The 24,889-nt window shown below is 42.4% G+C and overlaps 1 protein-coding gene across 1 annotated transcript in view; it reads left to right on the plus strand.

Annotated features, from left to right (window-relative positions):
• STK3 (serine/threonine kinase 3) overlaps positions 1-24,889 on the plus strand; it is a 280,535-nt gene that overhangs the window by 2,396 nt on the left and 253,250 nt on the right. The window contains exons 2-3 of the mRNA XM_045006079.1: positions 21,990-22,070; positions 24,265-24,393. Of these exons, the coding sequence (XP_044862014.1) occupies positions 21,990-22,070; positions 24,265-24,393 (210 nt within the window). The remainder of the gene's footprint in view (positions 1-21,989; positions 22,071-24,264; positions 24,394-24,889) is intronic.

Genomic DNA, 24,889 nt, shown 5'->3' on the forward strand with positions numbered 1-24,889 from the left:
GGAAAGTCTTCCTGCTCTTTCCCCCTGCCCCTCCAAAATATACCTAAAATGAAGGAAGGGGAAAGAGAAGGGTATATAGACATCATTTCATAATACTACTACATATAGCATTTATACCAGATTATTAGTGACCTGAAATATCAATTTTTTTTGCTGTAATAACTTAAATCCATATGGCATCCAGGTTGTCCAGTACTCTGCCTGTGTCTCCAATCTTGCCATGTAATGTGACAGGTGGATCACCACTAACTTTAGTTGGGCTCTGGGCATGTATCACAGTGCAGCATTTAAGGCAGTAGTTCTCAAACTTCTGTACTGGTGACCCCTTTCACATAGCAAGCCTCTGAGTGCGACCCCCCCCCCCAATAAATTAAAAACACTTTTAAAAATATATTTAACACCATTGTAAATGTGGATGCATGCAAAGCGGGGTTTGGGGTGGAGGCTGACAGTTCGTGACCTCCTATGTAATAACCTTGTGACCCCCTGAGGGGTCCCGTCCCCCAGTTTGAGAACCCTTAGTATGTTGCTCTTACATTTGAAGGATCCTGCTTTTTCAATGCTACCTTGTAAAAATCTCATTTTAAAAAAAGTTGCCCAAATCTAAGACATAGCAGAAGCCAGAAGAATATGTGAATGTTCTGTTGGCTACCAACAGCAGTCAATAATACTAAATAAAAGCTGCTGGCAGTGAAATATAGCTTTAGGATACTTAATTGTTTTTGGAGTACAGGGAATTGATAAATCATGATTATATTATCACCACTCCATTTTAATTGTGGTTCTTCTGGAGAAAAGCTTTTCGTAAACTATTTTTGTAAGCATCTGAAGCTAATTGCAGCTAATGTATTATCCAGAATTTTTATTAGACTGTAACAGTACAATAATAAAAGCTATGGACCTCATCCAAACTATTTGGCTGGAGCTTTTATCTGAAAAGCACTGTTAAAATAGCCTCATCTCATAATTAGAGAGATTTATTCAAATAAATCAGGAACATCCAAAATTAGAAACTTTAAACAAAAAACCCTTACTGTTGCAGTACTGACAACCCCAAATGCTCAAAAATCATGAGTTAGGTCCCCCCCATATCCTGATGATTAAATATATTTTGGATTTTGAACCTTTAGGATTCATGTCTTTAGGCTTTTCTGCACAACCACGAAGACTAGAAACTTGATTCCAGGAGTTGTTGCTTTACGTAAAACACCAAGGCCCTGTCTAATCACAAAAATTGTTATACTGCCTTACCTGTGTTGGTATAGTTAATACAGTACAGCCCCACCCTAGTGTGGATGCAATGATGGTGGTATAAAGTGCTTATACCGCTATAGCTTATTGATGAGTGGAGGAAGGGGAATAATACTATACGAGTATACCTATTTCAGTTAGAGGTGGTTGTATTTTGTTTAACAGAAGTAGCTATAGGGGGAGGGATAGCTCAGTGATTTGAGCATTGGCCTGCTAAACCCAGGGTTGTGAGTTCAATCCTTGAGGGAGCCACTTTGGGATCTGGGGCAAAATCAGTATTTGGTCCTGCTAGTGAAGGGGGCTGGACTCAATGACCTTTCAGGGTCCCCTCCAGTTCTATGGGATAGGTATATCTCCATATATTATAACTGTACAAAATCTGTTGATCAGGCCTAAATATCACAAGCATAGCAATACAGTTTTGAGAGTTATCAACACTGCATATATTAACTTATATGAACCGTTATGCTTCAGGGCAACACCCAGCCAAACTGATTGGGTGGGGGGGTTAGGAAGAAACTTTCTTTGGGAGCAGGTTATCCTATGACTGCTGATTGCCAGCTTTCTTGTATCTTTCCTCTGAAGCATCTGTTACCAGGTTACTGTGTGAGAGAAGTTTACAGAACTAGATGATTCTGTTTTGATCCAGCATGGCAACTTTTCTTTCTTCTGTAAAATCATAAATATTTTAAAACAAAAGATGTATATATTAATGACAACTTGATGAGTTTTTTTGGCAGGTGCATGTGCTTTTTGTTTTATCTGGCATATATTAAATCTAATACCAAATTCTTTAAGCCTTTTGGTTTGGGATTTTGCTCACTATTTAGTCATTGTTTGGAACCTATTGCTACGTCATTGACAATCTATTTCCTATACTAGAAATACAGCTACATTGGTTCATTAAGTCTGTCAAGTACTGATACAATTGCACAATCTAAAATTGATCCATTGAGAATTTATATTCTATTTTTTCCCAGATGAAATGAATAGTATCTATTTAAAAAAAAAATAAAACCTTGTATTTCTATAGCCCTTCCAGAACCTCATAGCATTTTACAAGTACTAACAAAGTAAAGCCCAAAATTTGCAGTCTTAGACTGTACTTCCACTGACTTCAGTGGGAATTTGTTTACTCAGGTTGCAGGCTCAGACCCTAAATCTCATAGCTCACACTTCTGTGCAGTAGGTGTCTGTCCCTGACTTATAAATGGATAAACAAGCAAAGTGACTAAGACCAAAACTTAAACTAACTGTGCCTCAATCGTTGGTCCTCAATTTGGGATACCTAAGGCCTGATTTCAGTGGGTGTCACAGGATGCTCAGCATCTGTGAAAATTAAGCTTTAGTTGTCTCAAGTTTGGCACCTAAACAGAGGCACCCAAAATTAGTGTACACTTCTGAAAGCTTTAGTGCAAGTGACTTTCCCAGTGTTATGGAGGCAGGAGGAAGTGGTACTACCATCCCCAAGCATTCAAAATTCTTAAAATTGGCAGAATTATAAGACTTTTAAAGTAGGCTTGTCACGGTTTTTTTTTTTAAATCTTCTGGTTTCTGAACCTTTAAGATACACTTGTGCCACATTTTTGAGGTTCTTTCTCTGCTACCAAGAGAGCAAGACACTTTATTTGCTCTCACATGAGGGCTGAGGTTCTCCCGTATTTACATAACTTCAGGAAGTGGGATTATACAGAAGATACCATATATTTCAAGACTTGTGACTTAAAATTGTGAGAATTGGTGAAACTTGGTGAAACAGAACAAGAGGTCTGACCTATTTGCTCACTGTAGACATGAAACCACTTTTGTGGATGAAACTAGCATTCCCAGCCTTCTGATCTGCAAAGGCAATACCATTTTGCATCCAACTGATCCTCTGTCCAAACAAAACCACTCTCCTGAAATTTTCCTGTCCGCATCATCATAAAATACTTCTTATGCAGTGCTTCTAATCCATAGGTAGTGAAGCACCTTACATTTAAGATTGTAGACCAAACCATTTTGGAGATTTAGGCCCTGAGCCAGCACGGTACTCGAGCATGTACTTAACTTTAAGCATATGAGTAGCACCATTGACTTTAGGGGGAGTTCTCATGTGCTTCAGTACCTTACTGATTCAGAGTCATGATGAGTCAAAACGTCAGTAGCGAAACTTGTAGGGAGTTTTCTGACATTCCTCCCCCTCCCCCCTTAAATTTCCCAGGGAGAAAAAAATTCACGTTTTGGCTGAGAATGTGGTCTAAATTAGGGGTGCATAGGTTTGTTTCTTTAGTGGGAGAAGAGGTCTGAAAATTCAGGATTTTAATGGGAAATGAGTTTTGGCTTTAAATAGCCCAAGGCACTGTCTGTGCTGCCATGGTCCCACTACTAGCTTTAGTGTGCTAGCGTGTGTCTGTCTATCCATGCTGGGAAACAGTCTCTTAGCTGCTGTATAGAGAGACCCTAAAAAAGGTAATCTGAAGTGTCAGACTCTTCTTGCTCTCATCCTCCAGTCTAATCAACCTATTTCTCCTATTGGCTGGGAAGAACCAGAATGACTATTTTTGCTTTTGTAATACTTTCAGAGATTCTTTGATGCCATGGTGATTTACGAGGATGGTGGCATATGTCTAATAACATAAATAGATTCTAATCACTACACTTGTGTGGGGACTGGGGTGTGCGTGAGCGCATGCATGTATGCTTGCCTGTAGGGGCAGCTGCTGAGAGGGACATATTGCCAGGGGGATGTGTGGAAGACTTGGAATTAGTTCAAAGATAGCAGGGTCTTCGAGTTAATGTTCTGGAGCTCCATGGATGTCTAAGATGTTTGGAGGGTCCATCCCCTCTCCTCCCTTTGCTTTGTGGAGAAACAAACCATGGTCCTTGAGGGTCTGAAAGAATCCAAGGAAACTTTACAGTAAAACTGCTTTGTAACACTCTTATTTATCAAACCTGAGTCCTTCAGAGAGCAGCATATGACGCAGTTCAGTAGACATACTAGACCACTATAGCTTTTTTGTGGGAACTTGGGGCAGGGTGTGATGGGTAAGAACTTAAACAAGAAAAGGAGAAGTGGTCTTAAGAGCAGGAAACTGAACATTCATAATGAAAAAGCAGGTATTAAGGAGTCCAAGGATATTTCTTTTAATTTTTTTGGTATATCTACTTTAATTTCTTTTCAGTGAACTATTTTTATAATAGTTGTGAGTTGCATTTTTCTATCTGCACTTTCAACAATGTTTCCTACATCTTCCTGTGAAGCTTAACTTGATACTTTCCTCCCTCTTTACTTAAAAGGACACTATCACATTTGAAATCAAGTAATTTGTTTTAAAAAGTGACTGGAAATAGTCCCAGCCACTATATTTGCCTCTGAATCTTCCTGAGAATCTTTGTTTAGTGGTTCTACAGTAAGTGGTTTTCTTTATTTTTATTTTTTTTACACACTTTAATCTTTCAATTATGTTAATTTTAACAGTAGTAGAAGGAAAAAGTGCCCTGGCATCCACTTTAAATTATTCCTCCCCATTTCAAATGAATGCGATCAGCAGCCATAAAATTTTGACTCAGCTTTTTTTTTTTTAAACTGAGATGACTTAAACTTGTCTGTAAATAAACTTAAGTTTAAAAAACATAATAAACCAGGAATGATTCTTTCCCAACATGTGAACTATGTGTAATTCCCATACATACGCCTGTCTTCCCTCTTACATTTTTAAAATAAGCAGTTTTTATGGGTCTATGAACATTCAAAAATCCATAACTATTCTGTGAGAGGACAAGTTGCTTTTTCTTAACTTTTTTTTGAGGGTCACTTGTCATTTATTAAAATGAACTTAGCCTAACAACTCTGCTACAAATCATTGTAACATATGAAGACACACATAGAGCAACAGAATTTGTGGGCTTTACTATTATTGTACTCAAAGTCATATTTGGTAGTGGGATATCTGTTTATGCAAATATAAAGGGACTAATTCTGTTCTCACATTGTGTACAACCCCACTGACTTCACTGGGATTGCACAGTGTACAAATGAAGGCAGAATTCTACTCAAAACTGTCACTGTTAACATGTCTGGGCATATAAGTGATCAGATAGATAATAGCCAACTTCTTTCTGAAAACTTTCTTTGGGTATTTCTGTGTGAAATACAAAGTTCTTTTGTAGTTCACATGGCTTAAACACTCCACGCACTATTTGCCCACTTCTAGTAAATTAGACTAGTCAATTTATCTTATATTTTAATATTACAGTATAAATGGGTCTCAGTCATTGTTTTTAGATGTTTCATCTGTCTTCTGGTTCTGCTACAAAGCAAAATGTCTCTAGCAGTGGTTCTCAGGGCATGTCTTCACTGGCAATGTTAAAGCGATGCTGCGGCATCGCTTTAATGTGGCCTCTGTAGTCGTAGCATAGTGCTGGGAATAGCTCCCAGCGCTCAGGGGTGTTTTTTCACACTCCAGAGAGAGAAAGTTGCAGCGCTGCAAAGTGCCAGCATAGACAAGCCCTAAATGTGTTCTTTGTATCTGTCTTGATTGCAGGTCATGTGAGGGAGATTTCCAGACCTGAACCATTTTTTTTTTTTTAAGGTGACAAATCTGAGGAACTCTCTGATTGAGGTGCAAATAGAGGTTTTTGGAACAAATTGATAAATTAAACAGTATTAAGTCACCAGGACCAGATGGGATTCACCCAAGAGTTCTGAAGGAACTCTGATATGAAACTTCATATCTAACAGCTGGGGTATGTAACCTATCACTTAAATCAGCCTCTAAACCAGGTGACTGACACAAAGCTATTGTAACACATTTATTTATTTATTTTAAAGCTCCAGAGGCAGTCCTGGCTATTACAGGCCAGTAAGCCGAACTTCAGTAATAGTTGGTTGAAACTATAATAAAGAACAGAGTTATCAAACATATAGGTGAATGTGATTTGTTAGGATAGAGTCAACGTGGCTTTTTTAAAAGGAAATCATACCTATTATGATATACCTATATACTATTAGAATTCTTTGGTAGTGGTGCAGTCAACAAACGTGTGGACAAGGGAGATTCAATCGACATAGTGTACTTGGACTTTCAGAAAGTCTTTGAGGGACCTTGTCAAAGGCTATTAACCAAATTAAACAGTTATGGGATAAGAGAATGTTCAGTCATGGATCAGTAGCTATTTTAAAAATAGGAAATAAAGGATATGAATAAATGGTCAGTTGTCATAGTGGAGAGAAGTAAATAGGTGGGGCTCTGTACTGGGACCATTGCTATTCAACGTACACCTCTACCTCGATATAACACTGTCCTCGGGAGCCAAAAAATCTTACCATGTTATAGGTGAAACCGTGTTATATCGAACTTGCTTTGATCCACTGGAGTGCGCAGCCCCCTCCCGAGCACTGCTTTACCGTGTTATATCCGAATTTGTGTTATATCGGGTTGCATTATATCGAGGTAGAGGTGTATTCCTAAATTATCTGGAAAAAGGGGTAAACAGTGAAGTTGCAAAGTTTGCAGATGATACAAAATTGCTTAAGATAGTGAAGTCCAAAGCAGACTGCAGAGAATTACAAAAGGATGTCACAAAACTGGGTGACCGGGCAACAAAATGGCAGATGCGGCAAAGAGTTCTGTGGCACCTTATAGACTAACAAACGTATTGGAGCATGAGCTTTCGTGGGTGAATACCCACTTCGTACCCACAAAAGCTCATGCTCCAATACATTTGTTAGTCTATAAGGTGCCACAGAACTCTTAGTCTGGATCTGTAAAAGCGGCAAACATGGCTACCCCTCTGATAAAATGGCAGATGAAATTCAGTGTTGATAAGTGCAAAGTAATGCACATTGGAAAAAGTAATCCTGACTATACATACAAAATGATAGGGTCTAAATTTAGCTGTTACCACTCCGAGATCTTGAAGTGACTGTGAACAGTTCTCTGAAAACATCTTGTGAGTGTGCAGCGGCAGTCAAAGCCAACGGAGTGTTAGGAACTATTAGGTAAGGGATAGATAATACAGAAACTGTCATAATGCTGCTATATAAATCCATGGTACACTCACACCTTGAATACTGTGTGCTGTTCTGTGTGCCCCATCTCAAAAAAGATGTATTAGAATTGGAAAAAGTACAGAGTAGGGCACCAAAAAATGATTGGGATATGGAACAGCTTCCATATGAGGCAAGATTAAAAAGACTGGAACTGTTCATCTTGGAAAAGAGACTAAGGGGGGATATGATAGAAGTCTATAAAATCCTGACTGGTGCGAAGGGGTGAATGACACTTCCTTATTCACTTTCTCTACATTACACAAGAATTAGGGGTCACTGGCTGAAATTAATAGGCAGCAGGTTTAAAACAAAAGGAAATACTATTTCGCATAACACAGCCAACCTCTGGATTCCTTGCCCAGAGTCGTTGTGAAGGCCAAAAGTATAATTGGGTTTAAAAAGAATTAGATAAGTTCATGGAGGTTAGGTCCCTCAATGGCTATTAGCCAAGATGGTCAGGGACACAACCCCATGATCTGGGTATCCCATAGCCTCTGATTGCTGGAAGCTGGACCTGGGCGACGGGATGGATCACTCAATAATTGCCCTGTTCTGTTTGTTCCCTCTGAAGCAGCTGTCATGAGTCACTATCAGAAGCCCGGATACTGGGCTATGGTCTGACCCAGCATGGCCATTCTTATGTAAAGAGTACAGCTCTCCTGTAACATGCATTCTTAGGGTATGGCTACACTGGCGAGTTGCAGCGCTGGAAAGCCTCCACCAGCGCTGCAATTAGTAAGTGGCCACACCTGCAGGGCACTTCCAGCGCTGCAACTCCCTGGCTGCAGCGCTGGCCGTACACCTCACTCAGCATGGGGAATAAGGATTCCAGCGCTGGTGCTGCAGCGCTGGTCATCAAGTGTGGCCACACACCAGCGCTGTGATTGGCCTCCAGGGTATAAGGATGTATCCCAGAATGCTTTTATAAATTACTCTCTTTGTTTTGTTATGCAGCCTCTCTTTGTTTTGTTGTGAACGCCGAGCTCCGTAGCTCGGTTGATCCGTTGATCCCGGAGCTGTTTATCTACAAACACAGCTCCTGTTTGCTGTGATCAATCTGTGAACAGTCAAATGAGATAATGAGGCAGGCAGGGAGTGAGTGTTTGCTTGACAGAAACAGCGGGGGCAGAGGGGAGAAAGGGAGTCGTGTTGGCTGCAGGCTGTTTGCAGTTAAGAGTTAAGGGTAAGGGATCGGGAACATGTTCTGATTTTTCAAGTCAGGAAGCTAAACACACAGTGTTGGCTCCAAAAATCCACTCTCTCTCTCTCCCCCGCTCCCTGTCACACTACGCCCCCCCCCCCCTTTTGAAAAGCACCGTTGCTGCCACTTGAATGCTGGGATAGCTGCCCATAATGCATCACTCCCAACAGCGCTGCAAATGCGGCCACACACCAGCGCTGGTAGCTGTGAGTGTGGCCACACACCAGCGCTGGCCCTGCACAGCTGGACAACCAGCGTTGCAACTACCAGCGCTGCAGATTTGTAAGTGTAGCCATACCCTTAGACTGGTAATGATGAATGCTTAGGGCAGTCATTGCAGAACCCAATAAATCATTCTCTTCTTTTTCAATGCGTCTGCAGGTGAGATAAAGCAAACTCTAAGGCTGGGAATTTTTTCTTGTTGGAAGATTATGAGTAAGGCTGTGAATCTTTCACAGAAGTCACAGAGTCCGTGACTTTCCAGGACCTCTGTGACTTCCACAGCTGCACTGGCTGCTGGTCCGGCAGCCCCAGGCAATTGGTCCTAGGCGCTGCTCTGCAGCAACAGTCTGGGAGCAGCAGCAGCGCCACAGGCCACCCCCCACAACTCGAGCACTGCCCCCCTCTCCCCGAAGCAGGTAAGATTTAGTTAGGGATATTTTTAGTAAAAGTCATGGGCAGGTCACTGGCCATGATTTTTTGGTTATTGCCTGTGACCTGTCTGTGACTTTTTTTTTACTAAAAATACCCATGATTAAATCGTAGCCTTAATTATGAGGACTAGCTGCACAGCTTTCCCACTGGTATAGCTCAGTACTTCCTTGCACTCCTGCAGTAAGGCTTGCTGGATCATCTTGGTGATTAGCGTCACAATGAATTTTGCTGGTCTGCCCTTTGCCCTAAGGCCAGTGCACATGCCACTTACCATCTCTGAGGCTTCCCCAGGACTGCAAAGAATCTTGGGTAGCTAGATTTTTTTTTTTTTTTAAAGCTTCCCCTTCCTAGAATATGAACAAAACTTCTTGTCACTTTTTAATAAATTAGTTACAACACTTGCACTCGCCTGACCCACTAGGACAGAGCCCTTATCAGTGGTTGAGTGGCTGGCAAACCTGAGGGGGAGAAAACAAGAAGATTCATGATGAAATGTCCACAGTCCTCATTAGTCTCTCCCTCCCCCCTAACTTGAAAAATCTGGACTGGCAGAGGCAGTATCTGAGGACTGAGAAGGAATCTGATAAGCTTTTTAGGGAGACTGGTGCAGGACAGCATTGCAGTTTCCAGGAACAGCATTGCCATGGCCCAAAACAGTACAGAAAAAGAAAAGGGAATGCAGAGGCAACTCTTGGAGGCAATGCAAAGCCAAAATGCCCCTTTGCAGCAAATGTTACTGTTAAGGCAGCAGGCAATGCACTACTGCAAAACAGCACACACCCATGTTATGCAGCCTCTGGACAATGTGGACTACTGGGAGCAACAACTTCTGCTCCCCACTGTACCCTCAGAACACTGCTCCCAGAGGCCATTCATCTCTAGCCCCCAGCTCAGGGCACCAAGAACAGTGCACCTGGATCCCCAGCTCTCTTGAGCCCTCTATTGCCCTTGATAACTTTGAGCTACAGCAGTCCATCGCGGAAGTCTGACAAACCAGAAAAGGCAGCGCTAAGACCTGCTTGCCTGTGATGAGGAGCTCCCCCCACAACTCTTTGTGTTGGGCCCTGCCCTGCACTGTTGGATTTTGCTGTTTCATTTTACAGCTAGTTTAATGAAAAGGTTCTTTGTAGTTTGTTTCTTTTCATAATTAAAAGCTGTTTTTTCATTTTTGTTTGTGCATTTTTGTTTAATAATTAAAACTCTTAATTTCATTCAAAGAGAGTTGACAGTTCATTTTACACAGAAAATCATTGGTTGCACTAATTCTTAAGGGCTTACAAACAAATGCTGTCAAAAGCAAGATACAGTAGGGATTGCCACAGTGTTGCACTTCTGCCCATAAACAACACAGAACTGCAGAGCAATCCCATGGGGTGGGGGCAGGGGTGGAAGTTAACAGCTGGAAATGCAGCTGCAGTTTCAGGCCTGAGCCTCAAAATAAAAGCAATAGGTACCCCTGACAATATTGCCCTGGCTGTGTGTGTTTTGTATTGGGTGCCTTGCTGGCTGTTCAAACCACTGAACAAGTCTCTGCACCTCAGCCTCCCCTGCACCTATAATGCTTTCTCCCTCACTCTCAAATATTGTACAAAATACCATAGGCTGCTACAGTCTTTGGGACTTTTGTTTTCTGCTGCTTTCAAGCTATTCCACAAATAGCGCCATCTCCCTTTCAGAAAGCTAAATGCACACTCTGTCATTCTGCAACTAATGAGGTGCTAGTTAAACTGTTCCTCCCTTCTTTCTCAATGGCCTGGGTTAATGAAGACATTCACAGGTCATCAGAGGGTAAGCTGAATCTCCCAGGATAATTGTAGCAATGTCCATACTACTATTGTCCATAGTGTTCCTGGGGGCAAACAGTACTTCCTCCATTCATTTAAAAAAGAGCTGAGTTCCAAAACATCCTAGCACTGTGGATCCTTTCAGACCACCTAGCATTTAAGTGTAAATTTGCTCTGGTAGTTGGCAATCCCCTGGAACGCTATGGAGAAATACCCTTTCCTGTTTATGAATTCTGAGCTCTGATTTGGGGATACAAGGCTTAGCCAAATAACAGGCACCTGGGTCCCATCAATTGCTCCAATATAGTTTGGGAATTCCATGTGTGCAAAGCCATCTATAATCTCCTAAGCATGGCCAAGCTTTATAACCCAGTGCAACAGTACCTTTGCCATGGCCTTATACATCCGTGTGAGAATGGCCCCAACGGTTGCTTTCTCCTTGCTGAATTGGTTTGCAGCAGACCGGTAGTATTTGGGGTGACTTCCAGATGGTTACGGGGCACTGCATGTTGGTACACTGCTGCTCTAGGTCCGATTTCAGCACATATCTCCAGAAAGGTTTCTTTCTCCATTCTGAAATTCATTGGCCACTGCTGATCATCCCTGGTCTGCAGAGCAATCCTCTCCCACCAATCCACATTGCCTGTCTGAGTCTAGAAACAAAAACTTTGAAGCTGCACCAGGAACCAATACTCTTACAATCTGTGGCTTGACGTCTTCCTTGTCCAAGACAGTGTTCACCAGAGCTCAAGCTTTTCCTTTTGTATTGCACTGAATGGCCAGTTTCAGCTTATACCATAGGAAAAGTTGTGGAACTTTGTGCAGAAGTATGCAAGGCCTAGTATCTCTTTCAGTTTGTGCAGACACTTTATCACAGCTTTCGCTGCATATGTTACAGGCAACCATTTAGTCCAATGTTTCTGTAGTAATACAGCTTCCAGCCTTCATGTTGAAACATCGCTGAGGACCATGATCCTCTTCAGAGGGCTAAAGAATTGCAGAACTGATACTAATGATAATTAAATCTTTGGACACTTTTTCGTTCTCTGGCATTCATGCCTATTAAGCATCTTTGTGAAGGAGTTTTCTTAAGTGAGTTCATCCCCAAATAACTTACTGACCTAGTTCAATATGTGAATTCCTTTTTTGTTATTTGGATGTCCTGATGTTCCAAGTTCCTTGAAACTTGGAATTATGAGACACTATTCCCTTAGGATCAAGTTCTGTCCTAAGTAATGTAGGTAATTTCAGTTGTTTGAAACTGACATTTGACTCTATTCAGTTGAAGGTTGTTTCTTATTACATTGTTCAGAACTTTTTACAATGATTCCTGATGTCCAGTAGTGGTGCTACTTCAAACTGCCATCAGTGTACACTTTTGTGGTCTCCTGAAAGACCTGGCACTTATGATGAAATACTTTTGTTATGGAACACATTTATGAGTGCTATATCAAGAAGCAGTATCTGTCAAATGGTATACTGAAAGTGCAAATCTTGGTGCTCCCTTTGCCTAGAGGAATCTGACAAAATACTGCAAAAGCATCTGATTTGAAGAATTGGCTTCTGCCATTTCACCAACCATTTCATTTCTAGGCAAGAGTGAATATTCCTTTATTGTTCAGAGCCCCTCTTTTCTGTCTTCAAATACTAATGAGTTGACCCAGTCTATTAACTCTTCTTCTGTTTTGTGGATGCCATCTGTTATTTTTGGCAGCTCTTTCTCTGGTTTAGGGGAGAGTAATGTGTGTAACTAACTCTCTCTCTTAAGGCTTGTGGAGACACTACAGATGACAAGTATAACAGGCTGAGAGAATCTTCCATTCTGTGGACACATGATTATAGGATGCATTTAGCCTATTCATATCTGGTTCAAGCTTGTTTTCATATTTATTCCGACTCTGACATGTACCTTCTTGATGAGGCCAAGCACCTCACCCATGGAAGTCAAAGACTGACTGCTTTTTGTTGTTTGGGGGTTGGATAGCTTGGTGGTTTGAGCATTGGCCTGCTAAACCTAGGCTTGTGAGCTCAATTCTTGAGGGGGCCATTTAGGGAACTGGGGTAAAAATCTGTCTGGAGATTGGTCCTGCTTTGAGCAGGGGGTTGGACTAGATAACCTCCTGAGGTCCCTTCCAACCCTGGTATTCTAACACACACATTCTTGTTTTGTTTTAGTATATCTGTGACATTTCACACTTGCTTAGGAACAGAATATGTTCCTTACTACAGGATTTCAGTTTCACCTTTGACGTCTTAATCTTTAAGAAACTGAAAGAGTGGTTCAGAGAAAGTAGAGATTCACATGTGTTGCTGTGTCTGGTTTGTTAGCCATTTGTACAAATTTGCATTAGTTGGTCTTTGAGTTTGTAGGCATTTTCTTCCTTTGTGTTCATGAACAGCGCCTATCCTTCTCTTTTACTTTGCCTTCAACTCAGACACTTATCCTGAGTCTTGTCTGCACCCACCTTTGCAAATTGCTTGGGCTTTATTACAATTTATACACCATCCCTCCACAATGCCGGACTCTTCTTATACTTGTGCCAGTTGCTATATCACTGACATATTTTTGATGTGTGGCTTTTCCACTTTGCCCTTTTGCTCTTTGAACTTCTTTCTTACTTAGGGTATGGCTACACTTACGGTTTGCAGCACTGGTAGTTTGCAGCGCTGGTCATCCAGCTGCGTAGGAGCAGCGCTGGTGTGTGGCCACACTCACAGCTACCAGCGCTGGTGTGTGGCCACATTTGCAGTATTAGCAGCGCTGTTGGGAGTGCTGCATTATGGGCAGCTATCCCAGCCTTCAAGTGCAACAACGTGCTTTTCAAAAGAGGGGGGTGGAGGGTGGTGTACTGTGACAGGGAGCGGGGAAGATAGAGTGGATTTTTGGAGCCAACACTGTTGTGTGTTAGCTTCCTGGATTGGAAAAATCACAAAATGTTCATGAGCCCTTAGTCTTAACTCTTAATTGCATACAGCCTGCCTCCAACACGGACCTCCCCCCCCCCCTCCCGCTGTTTCACTCACTCCCTGTGGTGTTTGCTGTGATCAGTGTTTGTTTTAGATTAGCAGTTCAACGGAGCTCCGATCGGTTCTGTTTCATTCACTCTCCCTGCCTCTCATTTGATTGTTTACAGCCAGGTACAGATGATCACAGCAAACAGGAGCTCTGTTTGGAGCTCCGATCGGAGCTCGTTCACAACAAAACAAAGAGAGGCTGCATAACAAAACAAAGAGAGTAATTTATAAAAGCATTCTGGGATACACCTTATACCCTGGAGGCCAATCACAGCGCTGGTGTGTGGCCACACTTGATGACCAGCGCTGCAGCACCAGCGCTGGAATCCTTATTCCCCATGCCGAGTGAGGTATACGGCCAGCGCTGCAGCCAGGGAGTTGCAGCGCTGGAAGTGCCCTGCAGGTGTGGCCACTTACTAATTGCAGCGCTGGTAGAGGCTTTCCAGCGCTGCAAATCGCCAGTGTAGCCATACCCTTAGACTCATAAACTTTAAGGCCAGAAGGGACCATCATGATCATCTAATGTAACTTCCTGTACATCTCAGGACACAATCTCACCCACCAGTTCCTTTAATAGGCCCATAATTTCTGGCTGAAGTCCTCAACTTGATTTAAAGACTGCAAGTTACATAGAATCCATCATTTACTTTAGTTCAAACCAGGAAGTGACTCCTGCCCTACACTGCAGAAGAATGTGACAACCCCCAACAGGTCTCTGCCAGTCTGATCTGAGGGAAAATTCCTTGCTGACCCCAAATATGGTGATCAGTTAGACACATTAGCCAGACACCTATTAGTAATTCAGAGCCCTCCTCATTTTTGGCCATTAGAGATATTCGCTAATAGCAGTTGTGGATGGGCCATATGCTGTTGTAGGCAGCCTCATCATACTGTCCCCTCCATAAACTTAACATGCTCTGTCTCGAAACAAGGTTACATTTTTTGCCCCCACTATTCTGCTTGGAAGGCTGTTTAACTCTGGGTTTTAGTCCTGTTGCCTGTCCCTCTAGAGCCTTTTTATTCTGCATTTCTGCTTTTATTCTGCCACTTGGCATATATGAAAATTGCCTTTTCAAGTGTTGGATCCATGCCTCTGAGTAGCCTTTAATGTGTCTTTTTTTGAACTGTTACATTCCAAGATTGCTTGGCTTTTAATAAAAGGGTCGCTTAATGTTCTATATTCATAACACTGTTTTTTTTAATGTTAAAATTTAAACTCCTGTCTCTTCTCCTCTCCTTTTTTGGTTTTTATCCAGGAAAATGTCATAGGTGACATATTTTCCATAAGGTCCCAATGATCCTCCATACTTAATTTTTTTTTTCTTCACATCCTCCATATGGAATACATTGTATATATCCAATACTAGAACACCAACCACTATCAAATAGAGCGATTCTTTTGCTCCTCTTTTATTATACTAGTCCCTATGGCTTCCATACACACTTCAAATTGCTATATACATTTTTTTTATATCAGAATTTCCCATAACTAATAGGACTGGTGAGGGAATTGCGTGTTGCAGCTGCATGCTGCTACCTCTCAGCAGCCAATTCTTAAGTTTCCCCTTGTTGTAGTCAGTTGTCACCTTCATCAAACTTTTGCAGTCTGGTTGCTCTCTTCCTAGATCAGCTAGGAATCTGTACCTTCCATTTCTAGCATGTGTATTATTTAAGTGATGACTGAGGCAGGTTTTAGGATACTTTTTGTTGTTATTTAATAACTTAACTTAAAACAATACAATGCTGCTGCTGTAATCACACCTGGCTGAATTCTGTCTTAGCCTCTGCAACTGTTTCCTAGTGACAGGACCATAAAACAGCAGGATAAATGTAAGTGGGTTGTCAACGATATGGTTGAGGATATGATGCGAAGGCATGAGGAATGCGTGGCGTACCAGAAGGCAAAGCAGGAGTGGAACATGCTGCAGTCATAGAGATCACTGGAAAGATTTCTGGAGGAAGAATGGAGGCATAGGGAACCCAGCTGTGCTAGCACTAATGGCCACAGATTCCTCACATTACCATATCTTGAAGCCAGTGCAGGATTTAGAAAACTGGGGCTGGCTTGGCAATGGACTATTCCATGAATTGGAAGCACAGGTGTTCTCTGTGTAGTCATATGCAAAGCAAGCAACATGGTTTTTGGAGTGGTGAGAGCGAACAGGAGGAGGAACTTGGCCAGAGAATAACACATCCTTTAATACTTGCTTTTGAACTTTTGTATTCAGTGCTGGTTAATGTTTTGTATACAAATGTCATGCACTTGCATTGCACAATATGTGGAATATTTATTGCATGTCATAAAATAACATGTAATAGTTATTTTATAAAGGGGTAGCTGGCTTTTTCCTTGAGTTGGTTTGTTTGTTTTAAGTTGGTTTTTGGAAAATGTGGCGCTTTGTGGGTGCTTTCAAAGGAAGGAAGATCCAGGAAGTTTTGTACTAAGCTTTTAATAAAGTTGCAAAATGTCACAATCACATAGGCACTTAACTTCACACCAAGCCTATATAACCTAAAATCACACTAAAGGTTAAATCACCTCTACACTATATCAAATAGACAGTTTACATCTCTGTAATAGAAGCAGACAATGAAGTGATGAAAACAGGCAGCTTCCTTCCCCCACTGCAACCAATAACAGGGTTCATTGGTCTACCTTATGGTTGCCTGTACTAGGCCTGCAAACCAGAAGCGTCCAGAGCCTATGCAAAAACCCTTGCCTTTAACCTTGCAGATGTTGTGCTGGGCGCACCAGACCACAGACATATGGACAGCATTGGCTGCACTGGCATACAAATGGTTTTGTAGGCAGCACCCTCTTGCCATCAGCCTGTCAAATGCACACTCTTCCCCCATCCTGCAGCTGCTAAGCTTGTAATTGAATCTTCTTTTGCTAGGGCCCCTAATGTCAGGGTATGATTTCATGAGCTGTGGCCAGAGTGGGTATGCATGGTCCTCTAAAACGACAGTGGGCACAAAGATCCCATTGATTACAGTGTAATTAAGAGGTTTCAGAGTGGTAGCTATGTGAGTCTGTATCAGCAAAAACAATGGGGAGTCCTTGTGGCACTTCAGAGACTAACAAATTTATTTGGGCATAAGCTTTTGTGGTCTGTATCTTCCACTCCATGCATCTGATGAAGTGGGTTTTAGCCCACGAAAGCTTATGCCCAAATAAATTTGTTAGTCTCTAAAGTGCCACAAGGACTTCTCGTTGTTTTGAGTGTAATTAAGAGGGAATAAGGTCCCTGCTTCTCTCAGAAGTTCAATGCCAGATTTCTTTAGCACACTGTATTCATGCAACTTTCCCATACTTCACACATTAGTGTTTCTGAACTTGCCTCTCCAGGCCCTACAGAATGATGGAATAGTAACCTTTGCAACTGAGGGTATGTATACACTATGGGATTATTCCGATTTTACGTAAACCGGTTTTATAAAACAGATTGTATAAAGTCGAGTGCATGCGGCCACACTAAGCACATTATTTCGGCGGTGTGCGTCCATGTACCGAGGCTAGCGTCGATTTCCGGAGCGTTGCACTGTGGGTAGCTATCTCTTAGCTATCCCATAGTTCCCGCAGTCTCCCCCGCCCATTGGAATTCTGGGTTGAGGTACCAATGCAAAAACAGTGTCGTGGGTAATTCTGGGTAAATGTCTTCAGTCAATCCTTCCTCCGTGAAAGCAACAGCAGACAATCATTTTGCGCCCTTTTCCCCTGAACTGCCCTGGCAGATGCCATAGTATGGCAGCCATGCAGCCCGTTTAGCCTTTTGTCACTGTCAACGTATGTGTGCTGGATGCTGCTGACAGACGCGGTACTGCAGTGCTACACAGCAGCATCCCCTTGCCTTTGCAAGGTTAAAGAGACGGTTACCAGCTATAGCACATCTGCAATTGGAAATTGGCGATGACGGTTATCAGTCCTTTTGTACCGTCTGCTGCTGTCATGGGTGCTCCTGGCTGGCTGAGGTCGGCCGGGGGCACATGGACAAAAATTGGAATGACTCCCCAGGTCATTCCCTTCTTTATGTTTTGTCTAAAAATAGAGTCAGTCCTGCCTAGAATATGGGGCAAGTGTACTAGAGAACCAGAGAGCACAGCCGCTCCGGGTCAGAGCCTCAGAGATCCCGCAGAAATGATGATGCCATTCTAGGGGGTGCCCCTGCAACAACCCCACCCGTTGCTTCCCTCCTCCCCCAACCCTCCTGGGCTACCGTGGCAGTGTCCCCCCATTTGTGTGATGAAGTAATAAAGAAGCAGGAATAAGAAACACTGACTTTTTAGTGAGATAAAATGAGGGGGAGGCAGCCTCCCACTGCTATGATAGTCCAGGCAGTACAGAATCTTCATTAGACATGAAAGGGGGGGGGGGGCTGATGGAGCTCAGCCTCCAGCTGCTATGATGAGGATGGTTACCAAGCCTTTTGTACCATCTGCCGGGAATGACCGGGAGTCATTCCCATTTTTGCCTAGGCGCCCCCGGCCGACCTCACCGGGGCCAGCCAGGAGCACTCACGGGATGATGATTTTGCACCGTCTGCCACCGGGAAGGGGATGCTGCTGTTCAGCGCTGCAGCACCCCATCTACCGGCAGCATGCAGTAGACATAGGGTGACATTAAAAAAGGCGAGAAACTATTTTTTTCCCCCTTTTCTTTCGGGTGGGGAGGGGGAAGGGGGTAAATTGATGACATATACTCTGAACCACCCAGGAAAATGTTTTTGACCCTTCACGCATTGGGAGCTCAGCCAAGAATGCAAATGCTTTTCGGAGTCTGCGGGGACTGTGGGATAGCTGGAGTCCTCAGTCCCCCCTCCCTCCCTCCATGAGTGTCCATTTGATTCTTTGGCTTTCGGTTACGCTTGTCACACAGCACTGTGCTGAGTCCCTGCTGTGGCCTCTGTCTATCATAGCCTGGAGATTTTTTTCAAATGCTTTGGCATTTCGTCTTCTGTAACTGAGCTCTGATAGAACAGATTTGTCTCCCCATACAGCGATCAGATCCAGTATCTCCTGTACGGTCCATGCTGGAGCTCATTTTGGATTTGGGACTGCATCGCCACCCATGCTGATCAGAGCTCCACGCTGGGCAAACAGGAAATGAAATTCAAAAGTTCGCGGGGCTTTTCCTGTCTACCTGGCCAGTGCGTCCAAGTTCAGATTGCTGTCCAGAGCGGTCACAGTGGTGCACTGTGAGATACCGCCCGGAGGCCAATACCGTCGAATTGCGGCCACACTAACCCTAATCCGACATGGCAATACCGATTTCAGCGCTACTCCCCTCATCGGGGAGGAGTACAGAAATAGGTTTTAAGAGCCTTTTATATCGATATAAAGGGCTTCGTTGTGTGGACGGGTGCAGGGTTAAATCGGTTTAACGCTGCTAAATTCGGTATAAACGTGTAGTGTAGACCAGGCCTGACACATTTGCTTGTTCCTGCTGACTGTCAAACTGTTGGGTATGGGTTTTGGAACTCCATTCTCTGAAAGCCAGCTATTGTAGGAACATTTCTCATGCTCACCACCAGAGGATAAACCAGTGGTGATCCCCTCACAAACCTCCGTTACCACAACACTAACAGTTTACTTGCCAACACCAAAGTGGTTTGCAGCACCTGTAATAGTCTGGTGTTGCCAGCTTCCAGAGGGCAATAGCAACCTGCTTTTATACCTGTATGGCCTCCCTCAATTAAGTGTTCTGATAACAGAGGGTCAGGGCAAGCTTTTCACACAGCTCCATAAAGGTCTGTTTCCTTATATGGAAATTCTGGAGCTACTGCTGGTCATTCCATGTCTGCATAACGATGTGATCCTACCACACTATGCTTTGTGGTATATATCCCATTGGTATATAGATACCCACTCTTTTTGTGGGTTTCTTTTACAACTGTAATATTGATTAAATGTAGGTTCTAATTGCTTGTTTAGGGCTTAATGAGCTGTAATTAAGCTGAAATTTTCCACGTTGAGCATCTGCCACAGGCTGGGCTCTTTTGGAGAACTGCAGCAAAAATGGTTAATTTGTGTTGGGGAAAATACATTTAGTCCATGTTTTTTTTAATATATATAATATATATATATATATATAGCTGCTTCCCACAGCTCCCATTGGCTAAGAACGGCAAACCACGGCTATTGGGAGCTGCGGGTGGCCATGCCTGCGGACGGTCAATATAAACAAACTGTCTTGCGGCCCGCCAGTGGATTACCCTGACAGACTGCGTGCAGATCGTGGACCACAGGTTGCCCACCACTGAAGTGGAGGTTGGTGGTTGGGAAGGACTGAATTAGGTCTGTGGAAAAAAAATAGTATGTGATCATGTAATTGAAGATTGCATCATAATGCGTGCGCACAAGAAGACTAAATCAGGGTTGTATAGGCAACCTGAATACCTGCCATTTTCTAACTTTTGAGTGCTTGACTTTGTAACTAGAGCTGTGCACATTTTTTTTGGTTTAATAGTTTATTTGTGTGTGTTCGACACACAACTATTGCAAATGTGATACGAATTCAGCCAAACATTTTTGTTTTTTTGGGGTGGGGGACTTGGGTGCCATTCACAAAATGGCATCCACTACCTTATAAGTTTTAGCACAGTGTTAACGCACTCATCAGGGATGTGGAAGGCCTGGGTTCAGTTCCCTCCTCTGCCTGCTGTGGAGCTGGGATTTGAGCTTATGTCTCCCACCAGGCTATGGACTATTCTGGGGTCAGTTTTTCTCAGTCTCTCCTATTGAAGTTGCTCCAGTTTGTATAAAATACTTGAATAGTCGTGTGTGTGTGTGTGTGTGTGTGTGTGTGTGTGTGTGTGTGTGTGAGATTTAGGGTTACCATTTTTGAACTTTCAAAAAAGAGGACACTCTGGGGTGGGGTGGGTGTAGCCCCGCCCCCTATCCACTCCCTCCCACTTCCTGCCCCCTGACTGCCCCCCACAAAACCTCCAACCCCCCTGCTCCTTGTCCCCTGATTGCCCCCTCTCGGACCCCTGCCCCTAACCGCCCCCTGGGGCCCCACCCCCTATCTAAGCCTCCCTTCTCCTTGTCCCTGACTGCCACCTCCTGAGACCCTGCCCCCCCAGGACCCTATCCCCTACCTGTCCCCTGACTGCCCTGACTCCTATCCACACCCCTGTCCTCTGATAGGCCCCCCCAGAACTCCCGTCCCAGCCAACCCCCTCTGCTCCCTGTCCCCTGACTGCCCCGACCCCTCTCCACACCCCAACCCCCCCGCTCCCTGTCCCCTGACTGCCCCCCAGAACCCCCTGCCCCTTCTCCAACCCCCCCCAGCCCTCTTATGGTGCTGGGGGTGCTGAGGCTGCAGGGGAGGGAGGAGCGGGGGTGGGTGGGTTCTGGCTGCTGGAGGCCCTGATGCAAGCGGCTCAACCCGGCCGTTCTATCAACCATGTCGCGCTGTGCATTGGGAGGGAAATCCCGGACCTTTTCAGATTTTTACAAAGTCCTCCTGGACGTCTATTTAAAACCCCAAAATCAGGACATGTCAGGGATAATCCGGACCAATGGTAACCCTAGTCTGATTGATTGACTCTATAGTCTTGTGGTTAGGGCACCCACCTAGTAACAGGGAGATCTAAGGTCACATCTCTGCTTGACTAACTCTTAAATAGGAGAGACTCAGAGAGCTACACACCATTGTATCCCATAGGCCTGTGGTTAGGGTACTCTCCTGCAATGTGGGTAGACCCAAGTCAAATTCCTACTCCACCTCAGGCAAGGGGGAATGGAACCTAGGTGAGTACCTTAACCACTAAGCTAAAAGTTATAAGGAGGGCAGTGCCTCCACCCCCTCGTTCTCAATGGTGAGGAGAGTTGTTGTCTTTTTCACCTCCTATTTTTTTAATGAACAGTATTTTATAACCCTCTCTACCTGATGCTTGTTTTTCATTACAAGTGCTCCTGCCTCTCTCTTTGTAAGATCTTAATTTCTTTGTCTCCTCTCATTTAATAGCCGTGTTTATTTGAACTACAGGTTTTTACCTTTTAAAGTCAAATATGCAAATGACTTACTGTAAAATATTATTTTTATTAGCAAGCTGAAAAAGCTAAGTGAAGACAGCTTAACTAAGCAGCCTGAAGAAGTCTTTGATGTTTTAGAGAAGCTTGGTGAAGGGTGAGTAAAACTGTTTGTGTGCGTGTGTGTGGGGGGGGGGTGGGAAACATGGGGAAAATATTTAAAATTAATGATATTAAAAGTGATATAGTGTCAGTGAGCATGAACTAAATTGGGCCTTTTTTTTAAAGTACTTAAACAGCAAATGCCTGTGTGGGTTTTTTGAAAACCTACCCATGCATTTTTGTCATGCCTTTCTAGAGGCTAGAGTTTCAGACTGCAAACCTTCATGCCTTTCATTTACTGAGGCAGAAAAATAAGTTTATTTTTTTGGTGGTTGTGAAGTCAGGAACATTTTCTTTGCCACAAGCCACACTTAATTGCAAATTGGAAAGTAGATGAGAATGGTGATATAAAGATATATTCCGAGTAGGGTATGTGTTACTTTCCCTGTTATCATTTTATTGCTCATATAGACTGGTGGAACAAAGAATGTGATTATTACACAGCAAAGTATCTTATTATTGAAGGATTGGTATATACCAGGAGTAGGCAACCTATGGCATGCGTGCCGAAGGCGGCACGCGAGCTGATTTTCAGTGGCACTCATACTGCCTGGGTGCTGGCCACCGGTCCGGGGGGGCTCTGCATTTTAATTTAATTTTAAATGAAGCTTCTTAAACATTTTAAAAACCTTATTTACTTTACATACAACAATAGTGTAGTTATATATTATAGACTTATAGAAAGAGACCTTCTAAAAATGTTAAAATGTATTACTGGCACGCGAAACCTTAGAATGAATGAATGAATGAAGACTCGGCACACCACTTCTGAAAGGTTGCTGACTCCTGGTATATACTGTAAGGTTGTTTTGCAGTTTGGCTAGCTGCAAAGATAGTAGATTATTATTTTTAGAGAGGGAAAGAGGTTGAAATAGAGAAGGTCTCTGTGGTATAAGAGATCCATTTTTTACTATGATCTGCCCAGGGAAATTGGTAGCTCTGCAGGTGCTTTATGCTGTTGGGGAGGGTACAAGCCTACTCACCACCACCAGAATATAGGAGCTCTGCAGGATTTGTAAATTGAACAGGGGCTGCTTCCCTGTCAGCTGACGAAACCTGTGGTAAGCCTAAATTCTGTAGAATTCCATTGAATCTTCTGGCATTATGAATATAGAGAAGTCACATTCGTAGGCCCAAGTAGTAAACTATAAGGCTGATGATGGAACTGAATCTTGTCAATTTCTATTCCCCTGCCAGCCCACAATTATGGAGCATGTAAGAGGAACAGAGCCTTGCAAACAAGCGCAGTATGCTCAATTGCTCATGTGTTTGGGTAGCTCACTCTAGAGGCTAGAGTTTCAGACTGCAAACCTTCATTCCAGTCTTCATAACTGACTTGTTATAATTGGGAGAATATTGTAAAATGGAAAAATGTAACTGTAAAAATGTAATTGTAATCTTATTCCTTTTAAATAAAATGTTGTATGTATATCCAGAAATTTGGATTATATTCATGAAGAATCTAAGGAGCTATTTAGAAATTGAAAAATCTTAGTTTTGTAAAGTTTTAGAGGGAAGTTGATAGAGGCATTCAAATTATGAAAGGAATTGCAAAAAAATGATCAGTCTCTCCAATTTCTTGATCCCATGTTAAGTAAACACACAAGCACTTTTTTCTTTGTAATTATATTTTAGAAAGCATATACCGAATCTTTGTAAATTTACAGCCACAGGAAATGCTGTAGCTAGATTTTTAAGTAGAATGGGAAAAATTATGATTTGTATGCAAATGATGATGAGGATAAATCTCATAGATGTAAGCTGACTGCCTGAAGGGGTCAGGAGGGATCTTATTCTTTCCCTCCTTGTTTTTTCTAATTTACAGCATTTCCTAACTGGCTAAGAGTGTTATGATGGTGATTTATCTTTCATTTAACATTATATTAGTTCATAAGCAACTGCTGGAGGTAAGGTACCAGATATCATTGATCAATATTCTGACATAATATGCCAAATCCTATGAATTGGCGAAGGTAAACGTTATCTGAGGACTTCCTTTTCAGAGGCACAGTCATGATGAAATTGAAATCCCTTGCAATTTTACAAGCATCTGATGTAGATAATATTAAAAAAAGAAGTATTCTAAATGAATACAATGGTTGGCATGATCTTTTGAATAGTGCTGACTGGGAGGAAGAAAAAAATATTTTTGTAGAAAAAATTAATTTGTAATTCTTTGTAATTTTTAGATCTTATGGTAGTGTGTTTAAAGCAATACACAAGGAATCTGGACAAGTAGTGGCAATTAAACAAGTCCCTGTTGAGTCAGATCTTCAGGAAATAATTAAAGAAATTTCTATAATGCAGCAATGTGACAGGTATGAGCAATATTTATTTATTTATTTTATTTTTTGCCTCCTTTTTAAACATCTATTTGAAAATGTACTTGTAATGTGACGAGCACAAATGAAGTCTAGTAAAAGTCTATTTACACTTGGTATTCAGTTCAAATTTTAACGACCACTGCATATGTACTCATTGAGAGTCAAAATTTCCCCTAAGTTTGTAGCGAAATGTGCTTAATATTAACAACTGAAAGAGAAATATATACTTCTAAATTAATATTAAAAATTCACGTAATAAATTGTATCCTGAGAATAATAAGGTAATTTGTTTAGATATGCACTTGTTTACAAGCACTGTCAAACAAAAATAACTTGACACGATTATAATTAAAGCAGGTGTTTTTTTTTTTTTTTTTAATTTGAAGTGCTGTTAAAATTTTCTGTAATCAGAAAAATCCACATGAGTTTTGAGTCCTCCATTTCAAAGCATTGGCAAGGATTGTTATAGGCCAAGACTAATCACCGTTAA

Source organism: Mauremys mutica, chromosome 2 (assembly GCF_020497125.1).
Source record: "Mauremys mutica isolate MM-2020 ecotype Southern chromosome 2, ASM2049712v1, whole genome shotgun sequence".
NCBI classification, from domain to species: Eukaryota; Metazoa; Chordata; order Testudines; family Geoemydidae; genus Mauremys; species Mauremys mutica.